The sequence below is a fragment of the Equus przewalskii genome, chromosome 1 (genome assembly GCF_037783145.1).
Source record: "Equus przewalskii isolate Varuska chromosome 1, EquPr2, whole genome shotgun sequence".
NCBI lineage: Eukaryota > Metazoa > Chordata > Mammalia > Perissodactyla > Equidae > Equus > Equus przewalskii.
Window position 1 is genome coordinate 116,921,624 of NC_091831.1, and position 24,471 is coordinate 116,946,094.

The 24,471-nt window shown below is 51.2% G+C and overlaps 1 protein-coding gene across 11 annotated transcripts in view; it reads left to right on the plus strand.

The window, feature by feature from the left end:
* TMEM266 (transmembrane protein 266) overlaps positions 1-24,471 on the plus strand; it is a 134,933-nt gene that overhangs the window by 82,660 nt on the left and 27,802 nt on the right. For 9 of the 11 annotated variants that reach the window (XM_070573996.1, XM_070574029.1, XM_070573989.1 and 6 more), the window contains 4 exons: positions 833-906; positions 11,656-11,712; positions 12,832-12,970; positions 17,156-17,271. In XM_070573996.1, the coding sequence (XP_070430097.1) occupies positions 833-906; positions 11,656-11,712; positions 12,832-12,970; positions 17,156-17,271 (386 nt within the window). The remainder of the gene's footprint in view (positions 1-832; positions 907-11,655; positions 11,713-12,831; positions 12,971-17,155; positions 17,272-24,471) is intronic. The other 2 variants (XM_070574040.1, XM_070574047.1) reach the window with 1 other exon arrangement.

Consider the following 24,471-nt stretch of genomic DNA (forward strand, 5'->3'; position numbering starts at 1 on the left):
TTTGGCCTTGTGCCTGATAAACTATGCCCTGCTAGGGCTCGGAGGCTGGTTGTGGCTCCTGTATGTTGAAAGGGCCTTCCGGAGATGGCAACTTAACTCCAAGGATTGACTGGTGGAAGGTGGGGTAGGAGCTTTCAGTGGCTGAGGGCTCTCCCCACTCACACTCCGGAGTCTGGAGGCCAGCAGAGCAACTTGGAAGTGTAGCAGACTCCAGCCACCTGCTGTGCTACTTCGGGAGGCTGACATCCCCCACCCCATGCCTGGCTCCCTCTTCCAGTTCTTGTTCCAGCTTTCTCCCCAAACACCTTGACCAATACCACCATCTCTGCCACTCAGAGTTTTCAGAAAAAAAAGTCAAAGTACACTTGCCTTGAGTCCCATGAACCATGCACGGTGCTTTGGGGGTGCATTGTAGTAGAGATTTCTGAAAGCTCATCTAGACCTGACTGAAGCTACTACCCAGATCTGAAAGCTGCAAATGTCTTCCTCAGCGCCCCCAGAGGGTCCTTTCCAGGAGGATGGCTACAGCACAAAGCCCACTGAGGCTGATGGGACTGAGCTGGAATTCAGAGAGGTGGCCTGTGGGGGAGACGGAGGCAGCCCCTCAGTGGAGAGAACAGCAACATCACTGGTCTGCCAACCTCCCACCATCTCCACTGCAGACACTTAAAGCTTCCCTTGGTGTTCTCTGGCCCGATTTCATCCAGATCTAAATGTTCACATGAGCAGGCCCCGGGATCCCAGGGGTCTGCCTCCATGCTGTGAAGCCCCTCTACTGATGCACCTAATTCCTTACTCCTAAAATTGGCCCCTATCACTGTGTTCATTGCAGTTTCCAGTGCATTCCAGTTTGCTGGTGTAATTCACTGGATCAGTCTGGTCATCCTCTCTGTGTTCTTCTCAGAGGTAGGTGAAGACTTGGGCCCTATGACCTTCTCTTTAAGGCAACTCTTGTTCTGGAGAGACCAAGCTTAATTCTCTAAACACTGACTAGTGTGAGGCCCTCTGCCAGCCCCGGAGGCTGCAAGGAGAGAGACGCAATACAGGGAACTGAGTTCTGTGCTAAGAGATGGTGCATGGAGGAGCAGCTGGCAACTCCACCAGGAAGGCTTGGCCCCAGCAGGTGACCTCCAAGTGGAATCCCAGAGGATGAGCATGTGTCCAGGTGAGGGTTGGGTGAGGACATTTGTGGAGGTGAGACTGAGCAGGACATAGTTGAGGGAAACCAAGTGGTTCGTGTGGCCAGTAAGGAACAGGCAGAAGGCTGGGCTGATGCCCAGGGGGCCTGGAGGTGGGGAGAGTGGGTAGGATGCTGTAGCCATGGTCTTGGGCACACAAGTGGCCTGCCCCTTTGGGCTAAGACATGCAGAGGGCAGAGAGGACAGAGTCACAGGCTGGGCAGTGGACTTACCAGGTGCTGTGGCAGGTACAGGGTCTGACTAGGCTGAGAGCCATGCCCCCTCAATGTGAGCAAAGGGGATGGGATCAGGGAGCATGGACGCCCCTCACTCCTGCTGGAGTTGGCTGATAAAGTCTTGGTCCATGTCTCTGTGTGTGCAGTAAGAGGGAGAAAGCTCCTGGAAGCTCCTAAGCACTGAATTTTAGTGGGAGCTGATAGCCCATTGTGGGACTGAAATGGGAGAGAAACCAGGATCCCAGCACATCCCTCTGCCTTTTCACAGGGGTGAGTAACACTTCTGAGCAGTTCCCAGGCTGTCACAGTGATAACCTGGCCTATATTTCAGGGGCATTGACTTGGGGCTGCTGCAGGCAGGGTCTCCTGGGGAAGCTGGGAAGACTGGAGTTTATCTTGCGGGCTGTAGTGAATCATAGAAGGAGTAGAGAGTTTTATGTGGAAATCCACTTCTTCCTAACAGAGCAGACATCTGGCCCGAGTCAGCTGATCACTGTTCCTCTCCACCCATGTGCTCCCACTCACCATCACAGGTCCACATTAGCCCATGCAGATCCCTAGTGGGACTTTCAGCATGGTCAGTGAGCATGGGAAGAAAGGCAGAAACAAATAAGGCACAGAGCACACATATGCACACACGTACACACACAGCTCGTGTCAACACGTGTGCTGCTACCCTGGAAGCATAGAGGAATCAGGGCCCTAGAGCACAGCAGGGCCTTGAAGGGAGGAAGGATGTTGGGGAGAGAAACTACATGGGCAAGGGGACAGAGGTAGAGAATATTTTGTGACGTGATCAGGATGCCCAAGGAGTCAAGAGTCCCAGGGTCCTCCTGTGGGCCAGCTCTGGCCCCATCTAATGATACTCAGTCAATTGATCTAGCTCCCTTTCTCAACAGGCGAGGGCTGGGCCTCAGGCCTTGATTCCAGAATCCTGAGTAGGGGTGTGGGGTGTGGTGGGGCTGGGCAGCAGGCATTCCAAGCACAGAACATTCTCTTCCCAGGCCTTGGCTCCTGCAGACCACAGAGTTGGCCTGCAAGCCTGGGCCTGAAGCTCAGACTGTGGGTAGATCCCAACATGCCTCTCCCGGGAAGTGTCCCAACCAAAGGACCATTGCCCTGGAGGTGCCTCAGCCCCCAAAACAGTGCCTGTTCCTCAGCCTACTGCCCCTTGGAGGGTCCTGCCCTCCCCAGACCCCTCATCACTTCTCACCGTGATTCCCTTCCACGAACGCCTGGGCTGTGGCCAGATGTCTCCTTGATGCAAACCTTGGAAAATGTGCCATGTGTCTGGGACTGCCAACAAAAATGTTTAATCAGTTGCTGTGGTTCTTCCATCTATCCCTCTGCTTTGCTTTTATTGGCTTTGCAGAATTTATTACCCAGCGTTAATTTGGCATTCCCTTCCTGTCACTGCCAGAGACAAGCCACCTGAAACAGACAAGCCCCTGTGCAGAGGAATCTCAGCCTGAGACCCCCACCTGCTCTCACACACACCCCCAGCCAGGGAAGGGGCTGGGGCTTCCCACAGGCTCAGTTGGGGGAGCAGGGGGCCTGGGGGAGAATGACTGCACCCCTGACCTTACCTTGTGGAAGACGATAAGGGTGGCGTGGACTTGTAATGGGGGAATAACCGAGGGATAACAGAAGAGTAACATAGGAGTAACAGGAGAATAATAGGAGTAACCGAGAGGGTAACGGAAGAGTAACAGAGGGGTAGCAGGGGGCGTAACAGAGGTGTAATAGGGGGAGTAACAGGAGGGACCTGTCTCCCCCAGTGCACCCTGCCCAGTGTGAACAGAGGGGCTGGTACACAGTGATCTCACGACGAGGCAGCCCAGCCAGTGAGCCTGGGTTTCTGTGTCTCATGGAGTGCCCAAGAGAACTGAGAGTCAGGACCTCAGGGCTAGAACGGTCTCAGAGAGACCGTCTCACAGAGATCCCCCTTCACCAACTCCTCCAGAGGGTCTGGAAATGTGTGAGAGCATTTGTGCTCCTCATAGCAGCTGAGCCACCTCAAGTGGGAAGGGCCAGGGGAGATAAATGTCCCTCAGTGGTGGATCAAGGCTGTGTATTTGCCCCCCTGAAAATGCCGGTAGTGTCCTTTTAAAACTACACAGAAGAGGAGAGCAGCCTGGGCTTACAGGGCCAGTTCTGGCCAAAACTTGGCCCAGGGCTCTGGCTCCTCATCTGGTCTCTCGCCACTGCATTACCCTGGTGCCAGAAGGCTGGGAGGAGACCAAGGATCTGGGGGAAGGACCAGGGCCCAGGCCAGGAACTGAGAAAGAAAGAGTCCAACTCTGCAATGTCTCTGACCACAGACCCAGCACAACTGGTGTGCCCTCCTCAGCTAGGAAGAAACAAACATCACTCCTTGAGGGCTGGCCCCTCCTTTCTCTGGGAAATATCAGAGGGTGGGGCCACTACACGCCTGCTTGGACTTAACAAGTGGGTGTTATTTCACAGGCAAATTCCAAGAAGGTTCGACCCAAAGGACTCCTGATGTGGTGGAGCCTTTTGACTTGTCCTCAGCAACATTCTACCTTTGTCCCAACTGAACTTTAGGACAGCCCTCGAATGTGGGTGGGATATTTTATGAGCTGGGAAACTGAGGCCTGGAGAGGAGCGGAAACATGCCCAGGGCCTGTAGGAATGACAGGCAGGACCAGACGCAGTCCTCTGGTGGACGTGCGGTTGCTCCATGCCATCCTTTGTCCATCTCAGAGCTCTAAGAACTGTTGTTCTGTTCTGTGTGGGGCCCGGAGGACAGAGCTGGGCCCAAAGAAGGAAGTGTGAGGCTGGTTTGGGTTCATTTCAAGGACATCTGTTCAAACTGCTGAGCTATTTCAGCAGTGAGACACATGCTTCTCAAAGTGGTAAGAGTGGGCACCCCTCAGTCAGGCAGGCTGTGTGGGGTCCCTGCAGGTGCCTGAGGTGAAAGCAGGTGCCTGCGAGGCTTCCTGGGCCCTGTGGTTGTAGGTCAGGCAGGGTCACCATGCTTCCACATGGCCCTGCAGTACCAAGAACGGGCAGAGCCTTGGGAATCCAGATGGAGAACTGTGCAAATGGTGTTTCCAAAGCACAGCCCCACCCTTGGCTGAGACCAGGCCCAGCTAGCCACTTGGAACCAGGGAGCCCAGCTGCTTCTTTTCCTGAGACTGCGCAAGGACTTGGGGCCTGGCCAGGCTGGGCCACCATGTAGCAGGGCCCTAGTGCAGGCCATGGAGTGTTGGCCCCGTCCCCTAATTGGGGTGGAGTCAGGGGGATGCAGAGAGGCCCAGCTCTTTTCCTAGAAGAGGAGAAAGCTGACCCATGGCTGGCCTTCTAGATAAGAGTGTCAAGGCAGTGGCAGCAGCTACTGCTGCTTCCTCCTTTTCCTCCTATTGTTATTTTTTTTATTATTATTTTATTGAGGTGAAATTTACATAACATAACCCTTTTAAAGTATACCATTCAAGGCATTTAGTACATACATAAAGTTGTGTAACCATCACCTCTTTCTAGTTCCAAAGTAGTTTCATCACCCCCAGAAGAGTCCCTGTTCCCATTAAGCAGTCACTCCCCATTCCTCTTCTACGCCAGCCCCTGCCAACCACTAATCTGCTTTCTGTTTCTGTGAACTTAACTATTCTGGATATTTCATATAAATGGAATCATAGGATTCATGACCTTTTGTGTCTGGCTCTTTCATCCACCAGGGTGTTTTCAAGTTCATCCACGTTGTAGCATGGATCAGTGCTTCCTTCCTTTTATTTCTGGATAACATTCCAGTGTATGGATAGACCACATTTTTGTTTATCCACTCCTGAGTTGATCAAGGCTTCTCTTAACATCAGCTATGAGGGTCACCTCCTTCTCCCCAGCACAGCCTCTCAGAGTTGCCATAGGCTGCACTGGGTCTCAACGGAACCTGGCCTGCTGGGTTACCTGGGCCATGTGCCAAATGAAGGCCATAGTCAAACCAAACTAGGCCAGAACCTTATCTTTCCACATCAGCAGCCACCCCAGATTCTGGATCCATGAGGAGGTCCTTCTCCTGCTTGCTGCCTCCTCCCACGGGGCCCCTGGTGAAGCTCAGTCATCAGACGAAAGGCAAGAGGATGGGTGCCGTGCTTTATGCTCCAAGAGATGAGGATGCATTTGCATCCCCTCAGTGTCTGATGAGAACTTGACAAAAGGGAGCCAGTTTGGCCACTGAGTTGCTCTGTGGCTTTGAGCAAGTCACTGCCCATCTCTGTGCCTCAGCTTCCCGACCTTTAAAGTGAGGGAATTGGACCTGTCCTAGGGGCTGCCTTCTTGACTCCACCTAAGGTAGAGCCACTGCTCGCGCTTAGGGGAGAGATTTTACTCTCTGTTCCCCTCTCCAGATTTCAGAAAGCTGGAGGGAAATCAGGGTTTCAGACCTGCCTCACTGCTAGCTGTGAAAGCCCTTGCACATCATGTCACTTCTGACCTCACTTGTCCCATCTGTAATGTGAACAATGGCTGCCCCACCACCTCCCAGGACAGGCCTGATGGGATTATGAAAACGCTTTGGAAACATTGCAAGAGGAAGAAATGAGTAAGGTCCTAGAGCAGCATCAATGGATCAGACTGGATTTTAGAAGGTTCGGTCCTGCCACCCTCCACCCCATGCTGTCGCCTTAAAGGAGCCATTTAAGAGCAAGGAAGTGGTCAGTACACCACATCCTGCTGACCTAAGTTAGATAAATCACAGGATGTTATCCATCAGATTTGGCAAGGAGGGGGTCATGGGTAACCAAGGTGTGAGCAGTTTGACTGGAGTGGTGGGGCCCATGTCAGATTGTAGTGGGTTAAGTGGAGACTTCTCTTCAAAACCTTTGCCTGGGAGAAGAGAGAGAGAAGGTAGTGGCTTAAGGGAGATATAGGGTCAGTGAGGGATCTTTTAGAATGGAAGAAGTTGAGAATGTTCACATGCTGAGAGGCGGTTCTGGAAGAAAGCCCTGTGCATCTTGTGTATTTCAGGCTCCTCCTCAAGGCCTAGCATGGGACTGTGTGCACAGTGAGCATGCTCCACCCTGCAGGCCTTGAACCCATTCTTTTAAGGTAGCTGGGAACCTCCTGCCAAAATGAACCCGGTACCAGGGAGAGACAGTGCAGCCAATCTGTCTGTGAGCCCAGGTCCCTGGAGGTATTGGCTACTGTGTCTGGCCGGGGGATTCACCATTAGATCCCTAGGGAAGAGGCTGCCAGGGAGGAAGCAGTCCCCCTGAGTCACAGTGCTCCATCCCCACAGATTTGGAGGGTGTGAGCCTGGAGGAGTGATGGGGAGGCTGGTCACTTTGCTCCTGTTTTATCAATGCCTAACCTTAGGGGGTGCCTTGCAGTCACCCTTCAACCAGCTCTTGTCGCCCTGCCAACCTTTCTTTTACACACCAGTTCAAGACTGCTTTCAGCCCCTGCAAAAGGTTCTCACGTTTCTTACTTTTTCCTTGTAGCTATATCCTGGACTCCCTGTCTTCCTCCTGCTGCTTTGGCGGGGGGGGAGGCGGGGGTGCCTAGCAGCCATGTTGGCAGTGAAAACTTGCAGAAGAGCAAATCTGCTTCTTAAGGAAGTGCCAGGGATCAGCCCCCAGCCCCTGGTACCCACTGTGGATTTTCTTTAGGCCAGCCTGCTCCCATGAGCCTTGCACCACCCCACTCCCCATGCCAATGGGCTGCAGCATTTTGGGGGCATGGGCTCAGGGCTAGAGGTGTGCTGCTCCCTTCTCCCGAGCTGGTGGGCCCAGCTTTGGGCAGGGAGCAAGGGTGCCAGCTCCAACTCTACTCACCAAGTGGTCAGCACGGGGGCCACTTTCTGCCTGAAGAGGGGGTGCCTTTTAAAAATTTGCACAAAGGCATCTTCTAGACTAGCAGCTGCTTCTGCCTGCATCCCTCAAGGTTGCCAAACCCTACGAGCCTCATCAGGCTGCATCCCAGGGAAAGAGGCTGATGACCCTAAGAGGAGGGGCTCAGGCAGTGGGATGGGCAGAAGGTCCTTGCTGCCACCTGACTGAGGCAGGGCCTGGAGCAGATGCAACGGTCAGGATTTCCCACCCTCCCCTCTTGCCTGAAGCCTTTACCCCTTCCCTGGAGAGATGAAGGGAGTCCTTCCTGAGAGCAGGGCTGGCTGAGGGAAAAGATGAGAGCACCTGGGGTGGGAAAGAAGAGGGACCTGGGGACCAGAAGATTAACCTGCCTCTCTCTGAGCCTCAGTTTCTGCATCTGTAAAATGGCATAAGAGCTAGGCTTATAGTAAATATTCAATAAATGGTGCCATCCTCAATGTTTTGCCACAACTCTGGCCTCTCTCTCATATCAGAGCATCCTCTTCTCCAGAAGGCAAGGTTGGAATGAAGGAGGCTGAAAACTCATATCCCAGGTAGGAAAGAGGTAGCTAGAACTACGGAGTCCAGTTCCCTCAGATCCTCCCTCAAAGTGCTTTGAACTCTTGGGGGCAGGATTGCAACGCCAAGGGCCCTGGGGGTGGGGTGGGTGATAAAATACCCGTCGTTGTTGCCCTCCTGCACTTCTATTATCAAAGCTCTTTCCCAGGGGAGCTTTGTAGCAGCCCGATGGGGTGGGCAGCGTGAGGGGCACTAGTTCCATTTTCTTCCAGGTCGGCTGAGGGATTCAGCCAATGTCACATGGTTAGTAAGGGATAGTCAGAGCCAGAAAGGGGATCTGACTTTTGACTCCTGATCTAATGCTCTTTCTCCTTGCCGTATGTGGGCTTGTGACCTCCCTATTTTCCCCCAGGGCGTTGTCATCTTACACATCCCTACTGTTCTGTTGGGTACCCCAGGGGAGTTTGTTAAAAAGGCATATTCCTGGGCCCTGCAGCCAGAGATTCTGATGTCCTGCATCTCCATGAGAGCCCAGGAATTTGCATTTTAAACAAAACCCCTAGATGTTGCTGAAGCAAGGGGTTCTTGCCTGCATGTTGAGAAACACAAGCCCTCAGTGGCTTGGTCAGCCTGTGTTTTCAGAGGTGTAAGACCTGTGCTGGGTACCATGAGGTGGCAGGGCAGTGTGGCCAGGTCCCTGCCTCCATAGACAGGGGATCTCAGCAAAGGACGCTGCAGAGGAAAAGTCACCAGGTGGGGTGTTTCAGAGCTGAGTTCTCACCCTGACATTTCCAGGCCACCATTTCCCATCTACAGCAGGCGGCTGGACCAGGAGGTGTTTCCCGAGCCCTCTCCATAGCTGCTTTTGGCTCTTCTGTTTCCATGGGCTGGGCTGAGCTGGGATGGGAGGTAAAGGCTCCCCAGAGGAGGGGGGTGTGAGACAAGCCTCGGAGGATGGGTCCCATGTGGATGGCCAGCAAAGAGGAGAGGCAGGTGGCCAGTGCTCCTGCTGCTCCACTTGCTTCCATGGCACAGCTTTGGCCCATAAACCCGTTAAACCTCCATCCCTTCGTAGACCACAGAGGCTCTGTGTGTGCTGTCTGTTGCCTGTCCCTCCCCTCTCAGGGGTTTCTAGCTGAGTCTCCTGCCTGGCCAGCTTCCTTCCTCATCCCCCCACCCTGTACTCCTTGTCAGCTAAGCGCCGCCTTGTTTATAAAGAAGCAGGATGATTCCTTTTATATGAGGTTCCTAGAGTAGTCAAACTCCTAGAGACAGAAAGCAGAAGCGTGGTGTCCAGGGGCTGGCAGGAGGGGGAATGGAGCGTTAGTGTTTAATGGGTGTAGAGCCTCAGTTTAGGATGATGAAAAAGTTCTGGAGACGGATGATGGTGATGGTTGCATGACAATATGAACATACTTAATGCCACAGTACACTTTTTAAAATGGTTAAAATGGTAAATTTCATGTTATGTGTATTTTACCACACTTTTAATAGAAGGAGGAGGAGAAGCAGCAGCAGGAGAGATCTTATTTGGACCAGGTCCTGTTCCCCTCTGTCCTAGCCTGGGATTTCTGCTCTGGGAGCCCCAGAACTGGGATTTTGGGGTGGAGGTCGCTAGTGTAACATTTCAGAGGAGACAAACACCAAGTTTCAAGTTCAGCACAATTAGAGGGAGTGAACAGCAACAAAAGAAACCAGGACACTATGTGTGTTCTTACACAGCTTGAGTACTCTTATGCAGAGTCAAAAACCTCTGGGTCCACATGTCATCTTCACCACCTAATGTCTGAGCGACCTTGGGCAGCTTCCTTAACCTCTCTGAGCTTTAGCTTCCCTCTCTGTACAGCGAGAATCACAAGTGAGGAGGACTGGCCCAGTCTTTTATGTACTAGATGGCAGCTGTTAGTCTCATAGAGAATTGGAAGATTCATATCATCTAACCCATCTCTCAAGCAGAAGAGGAAACTGAGGCCTAGAGAGGAGATCTGACTTGCTCAAGGCCACACACCCAGCCCATTACTGAGCTGTGACCTTAAGATATCTTGGACCCCAACCCAGATGTCTCTCCACCTCTTCAGTGCTATCTTGCAGTTAAGCATCAGTCTCCCAGCCCAGAGCATGTCTGTCTCTGTTCTCAGAGATGGTGACGTAAGTGGCTGCCGTCAGCATTCCACCTTCTCAGCCTCTCAAGGAAATCAGGGTACTCTTTTATAAAAGGAAGAGGTGAATTTTATCAGCCAAGTCTTCTTGTAACATAACAAGTGTGAGTGGAGATCCATGGACTTTCTGCAGTTTCACTAAGTTCAGATGGCTAGCCTGAACTACAGGCATGTGGGAGAAGGGACACCATCTGGTGTGAATTACTGTGAATTAGTCATCTTGGTTCAAGGAAGGACCTACAGACAAATATGCCAGGATAATACGAGACCAGCTTTTAGGTATCCTCTTTGGAGAAAGATGTACAGTCATGCACCCATTAGGACGCTTTGGTCAGTGGTGGACCGCATATATGACAGTGGTCTCATGAGACTAGTACTGTATAGCCTAGGTTTCTAGTAGGCTATACCATCTAGGTTTGTGTAAGTACATTCTATGATGTTCACATAACAACGAAATCACCTAATCAGTCATTTCTCAGAAGGTATCCCCAGAATTAAGTGACGCATGACTGTACACTTGGTGAGGAAACCATTCCTGAAGGGAGCAGCATTGGAGTGATTACTGAGGGTTTTAAGGGGTTCATACAGAGGGTTTTAGTCATTCATGCGTTCACAGTGTGTAATCACTAGTGTCTACTCTATGCCAGGGATTAGGGGTAAAGGAGAGAAATTAGACAGTGTCTCTTGAGCCTTAATTGGGGCATCAGGCAGGTCATCACCACAAGGTACAATGAAGTGCTGTGGGAAGGTGATGTTCCAAGGACTAGAGGAACACCAAAGGAAGAAGCACTGAACCTGGGGAGCGTGGAAGAGCTTCATGGAGGTGACATGTGAGCTGAGGCTGGCAGGACAGGAAGGCCTTTGCCAGGTAGAGAAAAGGGCAAGGGCCCTGCTGGTTAGCACACAGGCCAAGCTGCTGTCACAAGAAAACCAAAAACAGGGGCTTAAACAAGGCAGGGTTCATTTCTCTCTCATGGAAGGATAGGTGGGGTAAGCAGTTAAGACTGGGGTGGTAGCTTGGGCCTGGTGTCCATCTTGTTGCCCAGCCCTCCCCAGTTTCAGATTCCTCATCACTATACCTACGCACCCACATTCTACTCTTTGGGAAGAGGGAAAGAAGAAGAGCCTAATCCCCTGAAGGGTGTAACCAGGAAGTTGCATACACAGTTTCTGCTCACAAACCATTGACCAGAACTTTATCACATGGCCACTCCTGGATGCAAGGAAGGCTGGGAAATGTGGTCTTTAGCAGAGTGGTCATGCTGAAGCTCCAAGTATCATACAAGAAGTAGACAAGAGAGACTGGGGGGAGAGGAGTCAACAGGCAGTCTGCCACACGCAAAGACAAGGCAATAGGAGAAAGCTTGGATGTTTGTAGATTTGCAAGTGGTTTGTGGCGTGACAGGAGTACAGGAGATGACTGAAGAGGAAAGCAGGGTCTTGAGTATCATTCCAAGGGATTTGGAATATATTCTGTATGTACTGGGAGCACTGAAGGGTGTTAAGTGAGGGGCTGGCACAGATGATGACTCAGACACGAGCTAGGGCACTCAAAATGGGAGTGGAGAGGGCACGTGGGCTGAGAAACACTCAGGGCGTGGTGAAGTCATTTTCCCATTATTGAACATGGAAGCAGAGCCCTGGATTCTGAGCTCTGGAATATTCTCTTGGTGAGGGAGAGGGCAGGGGCTGGAGAGCAATAACCATAACCTCTTCTCTCACTTCCTCTCCTCAGACTGTTCTAAGGATTGTGGTGCTTGGCATCTGGGATTACATCGAAAACAAAATAGAGGTAAAGATCAACGTCCACCCCCAAAGCCCAAGCCAGCCATCTTGGAAGCTGGAAAATGTCGCTGTCCCATCCATTCCAGGGTGGCAACCATCAAAAAAGGCTGTCTCCTTCCCATACTGGACGCAGAAGTCTCTTCAGCTGTGCCTGTTGGGTGGGTGGGGAGGGGCCAACTGAGAAAGTTTCCAGTGAAGGGACGATCTAAAGAAATCTCCTTCAAGTTCTGCAAAATTTAAAAAGTTATTCTTGAATCATTTTGGAAAGCTTTTGAGATGTGTTTTAAAACAAATAAATCTACCCTAAAATGGCCCCATGGTCGGAGAGCTGAGAAGGAAATTGTAAAAGTGCTTCTCAGCCTGGGTTTCTGCTGAGCAAACCCACTGCTCTGCCTCCTGTAAAAGTGGTGGCGATGAGGTGTCGGGGAGGCCTGGCTGTTGCTGGGAGTTTTGTGCACATGGGACAAGGCAAGGTGGTCAGCGTCTGCTGCCCACTCCTTCCTTACCCCCACATCCACTTGTTAGCCTTTTTTGGCCTAATGCCAGGAGCAGACATAGAGGCCTGGCCCATAGAAGTCTCAGACCAAGGTCAGGCTGGAACAGACAGATGGAAGGTCAGGGCCCAGGGGTGAATCACCTAGGCTGGGCCCCCTCCTCTCTTAGCCCTGCCTCCCTGTGCGGTTAGGGACTTAGCACCGGCACCAGATGGAGATGAGATGTGGGCTTGGGGCTACCCAAGGGGAAAGGGCCTGCCTTCAGCCCCAGATGCCAGTGAGGGATTCAGTGAGGCTGGAGCAGGAACCCTAGGACACAGGATTCAGGCCCCATCCCAAAAAGGACAAGATACTGGAAACAGACGCTTGGAACACCCAAAGGCCATCTGAACAAAAGCTGGAGATGGGCTGAGGTCACTTGGAGGAAAGAGAGTGTTCAGGAGCACATTTAGGAGCGGGGAGACCCCTAAAGACTGAGGAGGGTCAGGAGGGGCAGCCAGTGATGGGGGTCACATTCTGATATGGGGACAGTCCTCCTGGAGAAGTTGTCCAGCACCAGCTGCTTTGCCTGACCTGGTTCCTGGACATTGAAGAAGGTGGCCCAGAGCACTGAAGTCTGCCTCCTCTCACAGGTATTCGATGGGGCTGTGATCATCCTGTCCTTGGCCCCGATGGTGGCGTCCACCGTGGCCAATGGGCCCAGGAGCCCCTGGGACGCCATCAGCCTCATCATCATGCTCCGAATCTGGCGAGTAAAGAGGGTGATTGATGGTGAGTGGTCTGAAAGGGGTCAGCAGGGCTGGCAGGGTGGCAGGTGGCTGCTCCAGAAACTGGGGCCATCAACTGAGAGTGGAGAGAAACCATATGATGCAAGGGATAGGCCAGCCAGCCTCAGGGCTTGGAGGCTGGAGACTACTAGCACAGAGAGAACCAAGCCCATCGCTGCTCATTTGATGTCATATATTCAGGAACCACTCACATGCTGCCCAGACATCACTTGCAAACTCTTGAGTTTAGAGGTCCCTCATATAACTATTTATTATATGCCTGGATCACCAGCCCTTCACCTGAGAGCTTATAGCAGGGCCTGCATGTTGTCAGAAGACCAGCTTTTCACATCCTGGGTGTTTTGATGCACACCTGCTGCTGGCTTCCCAGTGTTTGCAGACTCACCCCTGGCTTCGTCCAGATTACTGGTTAAGGTGTTGCTCCCTGCAAGGTCCATCTCACCTCTGTGTCCACCAAGGACAAGCTGGGTGCCCCCCAAGCCTATTGACCTACAAACAACCAGAGAATGTTTTTGTGGGAGCTGCTGACCTGGGCTGGTTTTTGGCTTGTGCTCCAGCTTTAGTGCGACGCGCTCCCATCTGGGTCTCCATTCCCAGAAAGCGTCTGATCTGCTCTGCTTTATCATGGCCTTTGTTGCCATCAGAGGCAGAAGCCACTCTCCCTGCTGAGCCACTTCATCTAGAGAGCTGTGCCCTGATCTGGATAGCTCATGTATTTCCAGAAGGTGGTAACAGACCAGAGTGCATCCCCCAGAGGAAGGAGGCCTGGGTGGAGAGGAGACTAGAAACGTCATCCCCGAAGAGCAGTGTGGGGAACTGGGGTGGAGTGGCCTAGAGGTCAAGGGCATGGTGAGGGCATTGAAGTCATCTTGGCAAAGAGGGAGGAACTGACTCATTGGGCTCCAGAGGGTGGTCCTTGGACCCCTGAGGACCTGACAAGGAGGCCCACCTCACCTCAGCTGGATTAGGCACAGAGCCACCTGCATGTGGCCTGGTCTGCCTCTCCAGGAGGTGGGCTTCTGCTGGAGTGTGGGCACCCAGAGGCCAGACGGCCACATAGAGGGGCAAGGCATGACAAGGAGGTTATACAGATGATGATTCCCAAGCTTTTTTTTTTTTTTTTAATAGCAGCAAAGCCCTTTCTTCTACAAAATTTTATACAGATACCAGTGTTAAAAACAGATTGAAAATGGGGCTTTTTTGGTTGACTTGGAGTGGAGGGGGCCCAGAGCCCTCCTTCTTGCCCTCCCCCTTCTCCCCCAAGGTGTCTCTAAGGACCTTGTGGGCCTCTGGAGCAGTTTAAAACTACTGGAATAGACTATTAAGACTACAGACTGTATAGTCTTATATATAAGTATATAGTGTATACTATACAGTATATACCATCTAGCATATAGACTCTAGGGTCACTCCAGCCCTGAATTTTGGTTGCAAATGACAGAAATTGTGGCTATGAGAATACCCCAACAGTATGCGCCCAGTGGGTACAAGGCAGGAAGGACGGCCTCTAGGGTCTCTCATCCCCTGGGCTGGGCACCCACCCCCAAATCCCACTCTGTGAACACGGTGGGGTTTAACATCTCGTCAAGGAGCCCCCAACTCAGAATCTTCAAACTGGAATGTGATCAAGTCCAACCTTGGAAGGCCAAAGCTGGGAAGTCTTTGGGAGGTCATCTAGTCCATTCCTCTCATTTGACAGATGGGGAAACTGAGGCCAAGAGGAATGAAGGTCACATAGCAAAGCTGGCTCTGAGCCAGAAGTGGAGCCCAGGACCCTTGACACTCACCAGTGCTCTCTTAGCTAGTCCATCCTTCCCCATCTGCTCAGGACCCTGTTCTTGTCCATGAGAATATCTGCTCCCTTCAGGGCAGGAACACTGCCTTCTGGCTCTTCTCTGCCAGCTGTGGACAGCTGGACACTCTCACACTGATGCATCTTGACAGCTCCTATTGTGAGCGCTCTTCCCAGCTGTTCCCCCTTTTTCCTGACACGTCAGGCATTGCCATGCCCCTGGGAATCTCATGAGAGGATGTGCTGCGTGAACAGATGGGTGTTAATTTGCTACTCTTGCCCTGGGTGTGAACTGGCTTCAACAGAGATCCAAGGAGGCACAGCTGCTTAGGGCAGCCTCTGAGGCCTGGAGACAGGTCTTATGGACATGTGGGCCGCACTCAAATTTGGAAACAAACAGAAAAATCCTAATTTCTCTTCTCTTCATGATCCCTGCAATAGCCAGAGAACATCTGGAGGTTGGGAGGCTGTGGGTGGAAAGGGGACTTGGAGAGTAGAGATATGGAGAGTTCTAGAATACAGTGGCAAGAGAGGCATATGATTAAGGTTTCTGAAGAATCCAGAGGGCTGAGTTCTGAGAGGTGTAAGAAGAGTGTGAAGGGCAGAGGCCAAGGTCAGGTCAGGAGTTGATATCGTAACTTCCAAGAACCCGGAGAACTGCCCAAGGGAGAGGTCTCTGGGGCTGCCACTGGCTGGGAGATCATGGGACCCTCCAACCCAGAGTCCAGGCTTTCTCCTCTGGGTCTCAGTGTATGTGTCACTTATAAGTAGGATCATCTGTGAGTAACAGAGACCCAGAATAACAGTGACTTAGACAAAACAGGAGTTTATTTCTCTCACATGAAAGTCTGTAGGTAGGCAGGCCAGGGTTGATATAGTGCTTTCTGCAGTCACAATCCCAGGCTCCTCCTATTTTGTTGCTCTGCTGCACATTGCCTACTTTCCAAAGCTTCTCCATGGTTCAAGATGGCTGCTTCAGTGCCAGCCATCACATCCTCATTTCAGCCAGTAGGACGAAGGAAGGGAGGAAAAAGATAAGGAGGCAAAAAGAAAGTCCCAGCTGCCTTTTCTTTTTAAACATCTTCATTGAGATATAATTCACACACCATAAAACTCACCCATTTAAAGTGCACAATTCAATAGTTTGTAGAATATTCATTGGGTTGTGCAAACATCACCAAAATCTAAGTTTAGAGGTTTTTCATCACTCCAAAAAGAAACCGCATACCCATTAGCAGTCACTCTCCATTCCCTCCTCAGCCCTAGGCAACCATTAATTTACTTCCTGTCTCTGTAGATTTTCCTCTTCTGGACATTTCATATAAATGGAATCATATGATATGTGATTTGTTGTGTCTGGCTTTTTTCTCTTAGCGTAATGCTTTCAAGGTTGATCCATGTTCTAGCATGTATCCTTTTTTCTTTTTATTTTATTCCTTTATTCCTTTTTATTGTTGAATAGCATTCCATTTGTGGATATGCCACATTTTATTTATCCATTCATCAGTTGATGGACATTTAGGTTCTTTCCACTTTTTTTTTTTTTTTTTTTAAAGATTTTATTTTTTTTTCCTTTTTCTCCCCAAAGCCCCCCGGTACATAGTTGTATATTCTTCATTGTGGGTCCTTCTAGTTGTGGCATGTGGGACGCTGCCTCAGCGTGGTTTGATGAGCAGTGCCATGTCCGCGCCCAGGATTCGAACCAACGAAACACTGGGCCGCCTGCAGCGGAGTGCGCGAGCTTAACCACTCGGCCACGGGGCCAGCCCCAGGTTCTTTCCACTTTTGACTGCTGTGAACACTCATGTACAGGTTTTTGCATGGACATGTCTCTTCATTTCTCTTAGGTACCTAGGAATGGAATTGCTGGGTCATGTGGTCACTCTTTGTTTAACCATTTAAGGAACTGCCAAACTGTTTTCCAGAGAGATTGCCCCATTTTACATTCCCACCAGCAATGTATGAGGGTTTCAATATTTCCACTTCCCCAACTGCCTTTTAAGAAAAGCTTCTGGAAGCTGCTGCATGAGAGCTCCACTTGCATCTTGTCCAGAATGTGGTTTCATGGCTGCCCATAGCTCTGAAGGAGACTGGAAAATATAGTCCTTATCTCTGGCAGGTGTGTACACAGTGAAAATTAAGAGTCTATCTCTATGGAAAAGGAGGCTAACAGATATCTCGCCTCCATGTGTTGGGGTTCTGGCCCTCTTATACTTTCTGGATGCTGTTGTGTACCTGGATATCCTCAGTGCCCCCTGACCCCAGAGCCTCTGGGAACTGCCTGAACCTGCTGCTGGCTGAATGCTGGGACCAGCCCCTCCCCAGCCCTAGCCCTGCCACTGCCAAGTTCTTCACAGGTCTGTCTCTGTCTTCCAGCTTACGTCCTGCCTGTGAAGGTGGAGATGGAGATGGTCATCCAGCAGTACGAGAAGGCCAAGGTCATCCAAGATGAGCAGCTGGAGAGACTGACGCAGATCTGTCAGGAGCAAGGGGTAAGGCACTGCCTCTTTCAGTTCTGTCCAGGGCCGAGGACACAGGTGGTGCCTAAAGTCACAGGATCCCAGAGCCACAGGGCCCCCCAAGGTCAGGAAGCTCCTCCAGCCCCTTGATGGACACATGGGGAACCTGAGGCCCAGAGAAGGGGAAACACATCTGCGAGGCAGAGCCAACAGGGAGGGGCAGCTGGGGCAGGTGAGGGCCTGTCTGGGAATCCAGAGGCCTGCACTCAAGGCCCAGCCCCTGCCCCCTCCCTCAGGACTTCAGTGAAGTGGTGCTGCTTCTTTGCCCTCAGTTCTTTCATCTGTAAGATGAGGGGGCTGCTCCCACGTGAGTGGGACAGATAGCCCCTTCTATAGGAGTTCACGGGAGGGGGACTGGGGTGCTCAGGAGGTGGGAGGAGAGCAGAGTCCTGCAGCAAGGCTGCAAAACTCTGTAGAAACAGTCTTGGGTGCAGGGAATGTTCTGGTACCAGATGTGCAAGGGGAGGATGCCACACAGTGGACCAGATAGCAAGGCGGTGGGAGTGTGTGTGAGAATGGACGTCCCTCCTGACTCCCACAGCCCTCACTGTTGGCCTCTACAGGGCACTGGACACTCACTGCCTCAGGACGTGCTTATTTGCTCCTGGGGCTGCTTCTCCCATTGAACTGGATGCTCCCCAAGGGCAGGCCTTGTCCAACTCATGTTTGCCCCAGCCCAGCGCCCCATACATTGTGGGTCTCCTGGCTCCTCAACCTCAACCTCTCATAGCTGGAGGAGGAACTAGAGTGGATGTGAAGTCTGTGAAATGTCACCACAAACTGATCCCTGGAAATGTCCCCATAGGAACACGCGCACAGTGTCTTCAAAATCATCCCCTTGGAATGTCTGTCAGGGCACCAGATCTTTTTATCTACTTCAGGAACATCATGGCCTTTCATTTCAGCACAAAATGCTTAAGAGTGACAAGAGGGGACATCGGGTACACAGCCCTCAGGAGCACCTTGTCCAAGGGATCTTTGGAGTAGGGCAATCTCTGGTGGTCCTAAACTGGGAAAACAAATGTTCTAGCCCCTGAGCAGTTGGCATCAGCCTCATTTCTACCCACACATCTGTTCAGCCAGCACCATCAAGTGCCTGCTCTGAGCCTAGCCTGTGCTGGGCACTGAGGATACCATCATGGATGGGATTAGGCCCCTGCCCTCAAGAGGCTTTGGGTGACTCAGGGAGTTTGCCAGGACCATAAGTAGACAGCGGCGGTCTGGTGCAATGCATGCTTCAGCGGGGATGTGTGCTGGGGCTCTGCATGTCTGAGAGGAGCAGGGGGTGGACAGGTTCCAAGAGGTACTGACATTGAGCAGGGCCCCTTGGAGAAGGGTGCCAGGCAGAGGGGAAGGTGAGGCATGAGAGGGGGTGTTGTTCTGGGGGAGCTCAAGGCCATTCCCGCTGTGAGCAGAGGGAGGAAGCAGGAGGATTTGGAGACAGATTTGGGAAGGGCCTGTGTGGCTGACCAGGGAGTTTGGACTTCATCCTGCTGGGAAAGAGGCAGCCTGGAGTGTTAGAAGCCAGGGTGGGGGATCTGGTCAGATTTGAGTTTTTGATGGATCTTTCTGGCTACCATTGGAGGATGCTGGGAGAGAGCAGGGGTGGAGATGGGAAGCCTGGGTGGAGAGGCTGCGGCAACCACTAAGGGGAGAGAGGCTTAGGTTTGGGCAGAGGGAGGTGTAGGGGCACGGGGGAGAGAACAGTTCTGGGTGTCATCCAGGACCCGGCTGGTTCTTGGTCAGGCAGCTCTCCATCTCCTGTCTAGTAGGAAAGCAAATGGCGAATGCTCCGCTCCACTGCACTTACCATGCGAAAGACACAGACCCAGTGACACATCTGCCCTTCATAAAGTCACAACAAGGTGACCCTATGGCAGGCCTCACATCAGCAGCACATGTGCCACGTGGCCAGGAGAAAACCCTAGTGGCAACCCCATTTCCCATGGTTTCCACCATGACCCCTGACCTGAGCCCCTGGGGAACACACATTCCCGCCGTCCTGGTTCAAATCACCCCCACGTGTGACCTCCTTCCTGGGGGTCTCAGCCGGAGGGAGACTCTCTTGGATTCTGCACGGGAAAGAGCCAATAAATAAAGACAGGTTCCCTCGAGTTAGTGACATCTGGAAAAGAGATGAACAGAAAAAAACAGTTTTAATTTAAAAAACACCTGAAGCCTATCATCTTGGTTAAGGCAGCAAACAGGGCCAGATGAGCTGGGATCCCAGCGGGGCCACCAGGGAGGTGGGAGCGGGCCTGGTCAGAGCAGCCCTCTCTGGCTTCTGTGGAGAAACCAGGAATGCTGCTCTCCCAGAGCTCAGTTATGCCCTCTCTGCAGGCCAGAGCAAGAGACACCCTATTTTCAGCTGTATTTTAAGACCAGGTTTGAGACTTGACTGAGCAACATATACCCTTAATGAAATGAGAGTGCCAACTCATGCAGTGTCAGGGATGGCCAGACCCTTTGAGAGAAGAGCACCGGGAATGGTGAAGAATAGACTTTAGGGGCAGACCTGAGTGCAAAGGCAGCTCGGCCACGTACTGGACTCGAGGCTTTTGGCACTGATGGGGCCTCTGTGGGCTTCTGTTTTCCTAATCTGAAAAATGGGGACACTAATAAAATCCTTGAAGGGTGGCTTGAGATTGCTTAGCCTAAAGCCTGGCCCATGATAAATGCTGACTACATGGGAGCTAACCCTAGCCAGTGCGCCCCCACACCCCCACAAACACCCACTTTACAGATGAGAAAACTGAGAAGTGATGACTTCCCCAAGAGCACACAGCTAATTGAGGGCTTTTAGAGCCAGGAACAGGTCCAGGTGTCCTAACCGTGAACCTGTTCTTTCCCAGGACACCTTGTTTAGAGTCATGTTCTATGTCATTTTTCTACCCATGTCATTTCTCAGCGCTCAGTGAAAACACTGAACGCACCGGGGTATCTTTAAGCCACAGCCTCGGTGCAGTTCTCTGTCACGGGCAAAGACCCAGCTCCACTCAGCTGACCCAACGGCAGAGTCTCTTGCTGCTCTCCACCCTCCACCACCCCCATTCCGGGTCATTCTAGTCATCTTTGTCACAAACTCTTGCTCTCTCTCTTCCTGCTGGAATTCTCAGTTTAATGAAGCAATTTCCAAACTGAATTCATATATGCTACCTAAAAAATTGAAACTTGCCAAAGTTCCAATGAAATGTGTAGAATCTCAGTTTAAATGAAATACCCACTTTGCATTCTCCTTGCTCTCTCCCTGGGATGTATTTGTATAAATATTTGCCAAGACTTTGCTCATCTTAGCTCTTTTTTAAAATAAACCATTTTGGGGGGGTGGGGGGTGGCTGGCCCGGTGCTGCAGCGGTTAAGTGCATACTTTCCGCTTCTCGGCAGCCCGGGGTTCGGCGGTTCGGATCCCGGGTGCAGACATGGCACCACTTGACAAGCTACGCTGTGGTAGGCGTCCCACATATAATGTGGAGGAAGATGGGCATGGATGTTAGCTCAGGGCCAGTCTTCCTCAGCAAAAAGAGGAGGACTGGCAGCAGTTAGCTCAGGGCTAATCTTCCTCAAAAAAAATAAATAAATAAAATAAAATAAACCGTTTTTTAGAACAGTTTTAGATTTATAGAAAAATTGTGAAGATAACACAGAGTTCCCATACCCTCCGCACCCAACTTCCCCTATTATTAACATCTTACATTAGTATCATGCATTTGTTAGAATTAATGAACCAATATTGATGTTATTATTTTTTTTTAAGATTTTATTTTTTTCCTTTTTCTCCCCAAAGCCCGCCAGTACATAGTTGTGTATTCTTCGTTGTGGGTCCTTCCAGTTGTGGCATGTGGGACACTGCCTCAGCGTGGTTTGATGAGCAGTGCCATGTCCGCGCCCGGGATTCGAACCAACAAAACACTGAGCCGCCTGCAGCGGAGTGCGCGAACTTAACCACTCGGCCACGGGGCCAGCCCCTTGATGTGTTATTATTAAAGTCCATACACTGTTCAGGTTTGCTGTCTCTGTTGCAAGGTCCCATCTGGGACGCCACATTCAGTCATCATGTCTCCTTAGGCTCCTCGTGGCTATAAAAGTTCCTCAGACTTGCCTTGTTTTTGATGACCTTGACAGTTTTGAGGAGTACTGGCAGTTTGTAGGATTCCCTCTATTGGGATTTATCTGATGCTTTTCTCCTGGTTATACTGCATTATGGGTTTTTGGGAGGAAGACCACAGAGGTAAAGTGCCATTCTCATCACGTCATATAAAGGGCACTTACATGACTTACCACTGTTTATGTTGACCTTGATCACCTGGCTGAGGTAGTGTTTGTCAGATCTCTTCACCGGAAACTTACTCTTTTTTAATTCACCTTTGGCTTTTTAGCAAGGTTAAATGGCTTCTTACTGGAACCCTGTGGAGAGTCTCAGGTGACATGGTTTGCCAGCTTCTTGCAGGAATATCATGTACATGTCATTTTCTGTACCACGTGGCAGCTCATTTCTTAGCACAGCCCACACCTAAGATGCCCCAGAACCACCTTAAGTTGCAGATGAAAGATGCCCTTGGAGGGCATCTGGCACAATCCTGGATTTGGCAGATGGGGGTATCGAGGCCCAGAGAAGGGGAGAGGTGTGCCCAACATCACACAGCAGTTAAGAGATTAGGATGGAATCAGGGGTCTCTTATGGCCCATTCCTGTACTTTCCAGGCCTGGACCACACTGGCCTTCTGGTCTTTACAGGGAGACGGGATTCAGTGCTTCCTTCATCCCCATCATCTCTTCTGACCATTGGGCACACCTCATCCTTAACAGATTCCTTCTGGAAAGGGGTGCCTAGAGGAGCCAGTAGGGGAGGAGGACATTCTGTTGGTTGGTCTTACCTTTCCTAAGTCCTGGCTGGCCTTCTGAGGCCTGCTTCCAGACTACTCACTCCTGTGATGGAAGCATATAGCCTCAGACCCTCAAGCCCAACAGTCCTTCACATGGAAGTTCTTTCCCATTCACCTTTGTTTTTCTCTCCATCTGGATCCCAGCCAGAATTTTCTTAGGAGTTAATCTCACTGGTACACAGATGGATTCCAGAAGCAGAATGCTAGTTACTGTCCTTCAGAAAGATGGTGCAAACTTTTTGTTTCTCTCTGTGTACTGGCTGCTTCAGCAATCAATGCTATTTTAGATACAATAGTTAAATCAATGCAATGATATATTCTTCTGACTCATCTTACAAAACCACTTCTGAGGTTCTATGTACATCTGTGCCCAAGATCTTGCTCTAAATCTGAAACATTCTGAAGTCCGCATTGTACCTGCCCTTTGCCTTGTAAACCTTGCAACAGCTTTTGGCCCAAAGTAATATGATCCAACCTGGCTCACGGTTGAAGTTTGTTTCTCTTCTCTGGTGGGTCCTCTGGGAAAGATGGAGGGAAGTTAAGTTCTCCTTCCTCAGCACCATTTACTCTGAGACCATTGGCAAAAGACAGAGGGGTGTGGGGCTCAAACTGGGTAACTTGAGGCCCAGCCTGCAAGGAGGCCAGTGGAACTCTGTGAGCCTCTTAGGGCAGCCTTAGACCTTGGGCAAGGGTCAGTCCCTGAAAGAGGCGTCCTGTGTGGGAGCAGCTGGGAGGGGTGGAGGGCGAACTCATACACCGGGAGCTGGCAGACAGGACTGTAACCTCAGCTCCACCAGCGACTAGTTGTCTCCCCCTTAATCCCTAGGCCTCAGGTTCCTCATTGGAAAATGGAGGAAACGAGGTTTACATCACAAGGATGCTATGAGGATCCGATTAAATCAAGTTATATATATATTTATATATAAGTCTGGTCCACTGGAGTCTCTCAGTAAATGTAAAAAAGAGAATAAAAATAATACTAAATCATTTGCATAATAGTAACCATTTACAAATGCACTGTCATGTATTTTAGCTCATTTTGACTTTGATAGCCAAAGTTGGTCGGCTCGATATTATTAATCCCTTTTATAGAAGGAAAGACTGAGGCTGAGGGAGGCTCTTGCCCAGTGCCTCACACTTTGTCATGGAAGGGCTGGGAGTGGAACCCAGGGCTTCAGTGTCCATTTTCTGATGCCACAAATAGGGCATCTCTACAAGTCACTGTTAGGATGAGTAACACAAGCTGCTACATCAAATAAAGCAAAAATCTCAGTGGCTTAACACAGGAAGAGTATTTGTCACTCACACCACAGCCCGCCGCGGGCTGCAGCTGGCAGGCAGGTGAAGGGATACTCCGTTCCAGTCACTCTGGCCTCCTGGCTCCTCCCATTTTGTGGCTTCTTATTCTGAGTCCTTGGAGTTTCTTCCTTACAGCCAGGGGATAAGAAAGGGAGAGTGGAGAATTGTGCACAGAAGGTTTTTATTGGCCAGCCCTGCAAGCAGTGACCTCACTTCTTCCCCCATTTCATAGGAGGGACTCAGTTACGCAGTCACACCTAAGGCACCAGATGCTGACAAAAGTGGTCTTGTGCACAAGAAGAAAAGTCACCTGCACAGTCACCTTATCCGTGAAACGAGGCCAAGGGGCTCACAGTGTTCCTACCCTTTTTCCCCCTTTTCAATAGCAGAGGCACAATCCCATTTATTAAACCTCACTGGATGAATGCAAGTCTCCCTAGCCTGTTTCCTGAAGAAACAAGATGATAACCTTGACCCCAAGCTGTAGGCATTTCTGGGGGAGGCAGGTGGTGGGGGGAGAGGCAGGACCCCACCGCCCCTCCCCCCACCACCTGTCTCCCCCTCCATCCACTCCGCTGTCTTTCATGTGCAGGGGTCCTGGCCCACTTGTCAGGTGGTGAGGGGCCTGATTGGGAACCTGGGCCCATCTCCCCTGTGTGGGCCTTGCTCTGGATCCCATGACTCCCCAGTGCTCAGCACCCCTGAGGGAATGCCGATGGCTCTGCACAAATTGCTTGCCTTTGAGGCTGAGCCGGCAGCTCAGAGCAGGGCTTCCATGGCCCTGAGAGCCAACAGCCCCTTCTGTCGGTCAGGAACAACAGGAGAGGGGTTCTGCCTTGGCTCTGGGGGTGACACTTGATGGTGGCTCATTCCAGAGAACCCCTTCTTTTCCTGCAGAGGCCACAAGCCCTCAGCTCCACACAGTAGCCTTTGTTACCTGGGTTATTCAAGATCTCCACTGTGGGAAGTCAAGTGTTTTTTTTTTTCCCAA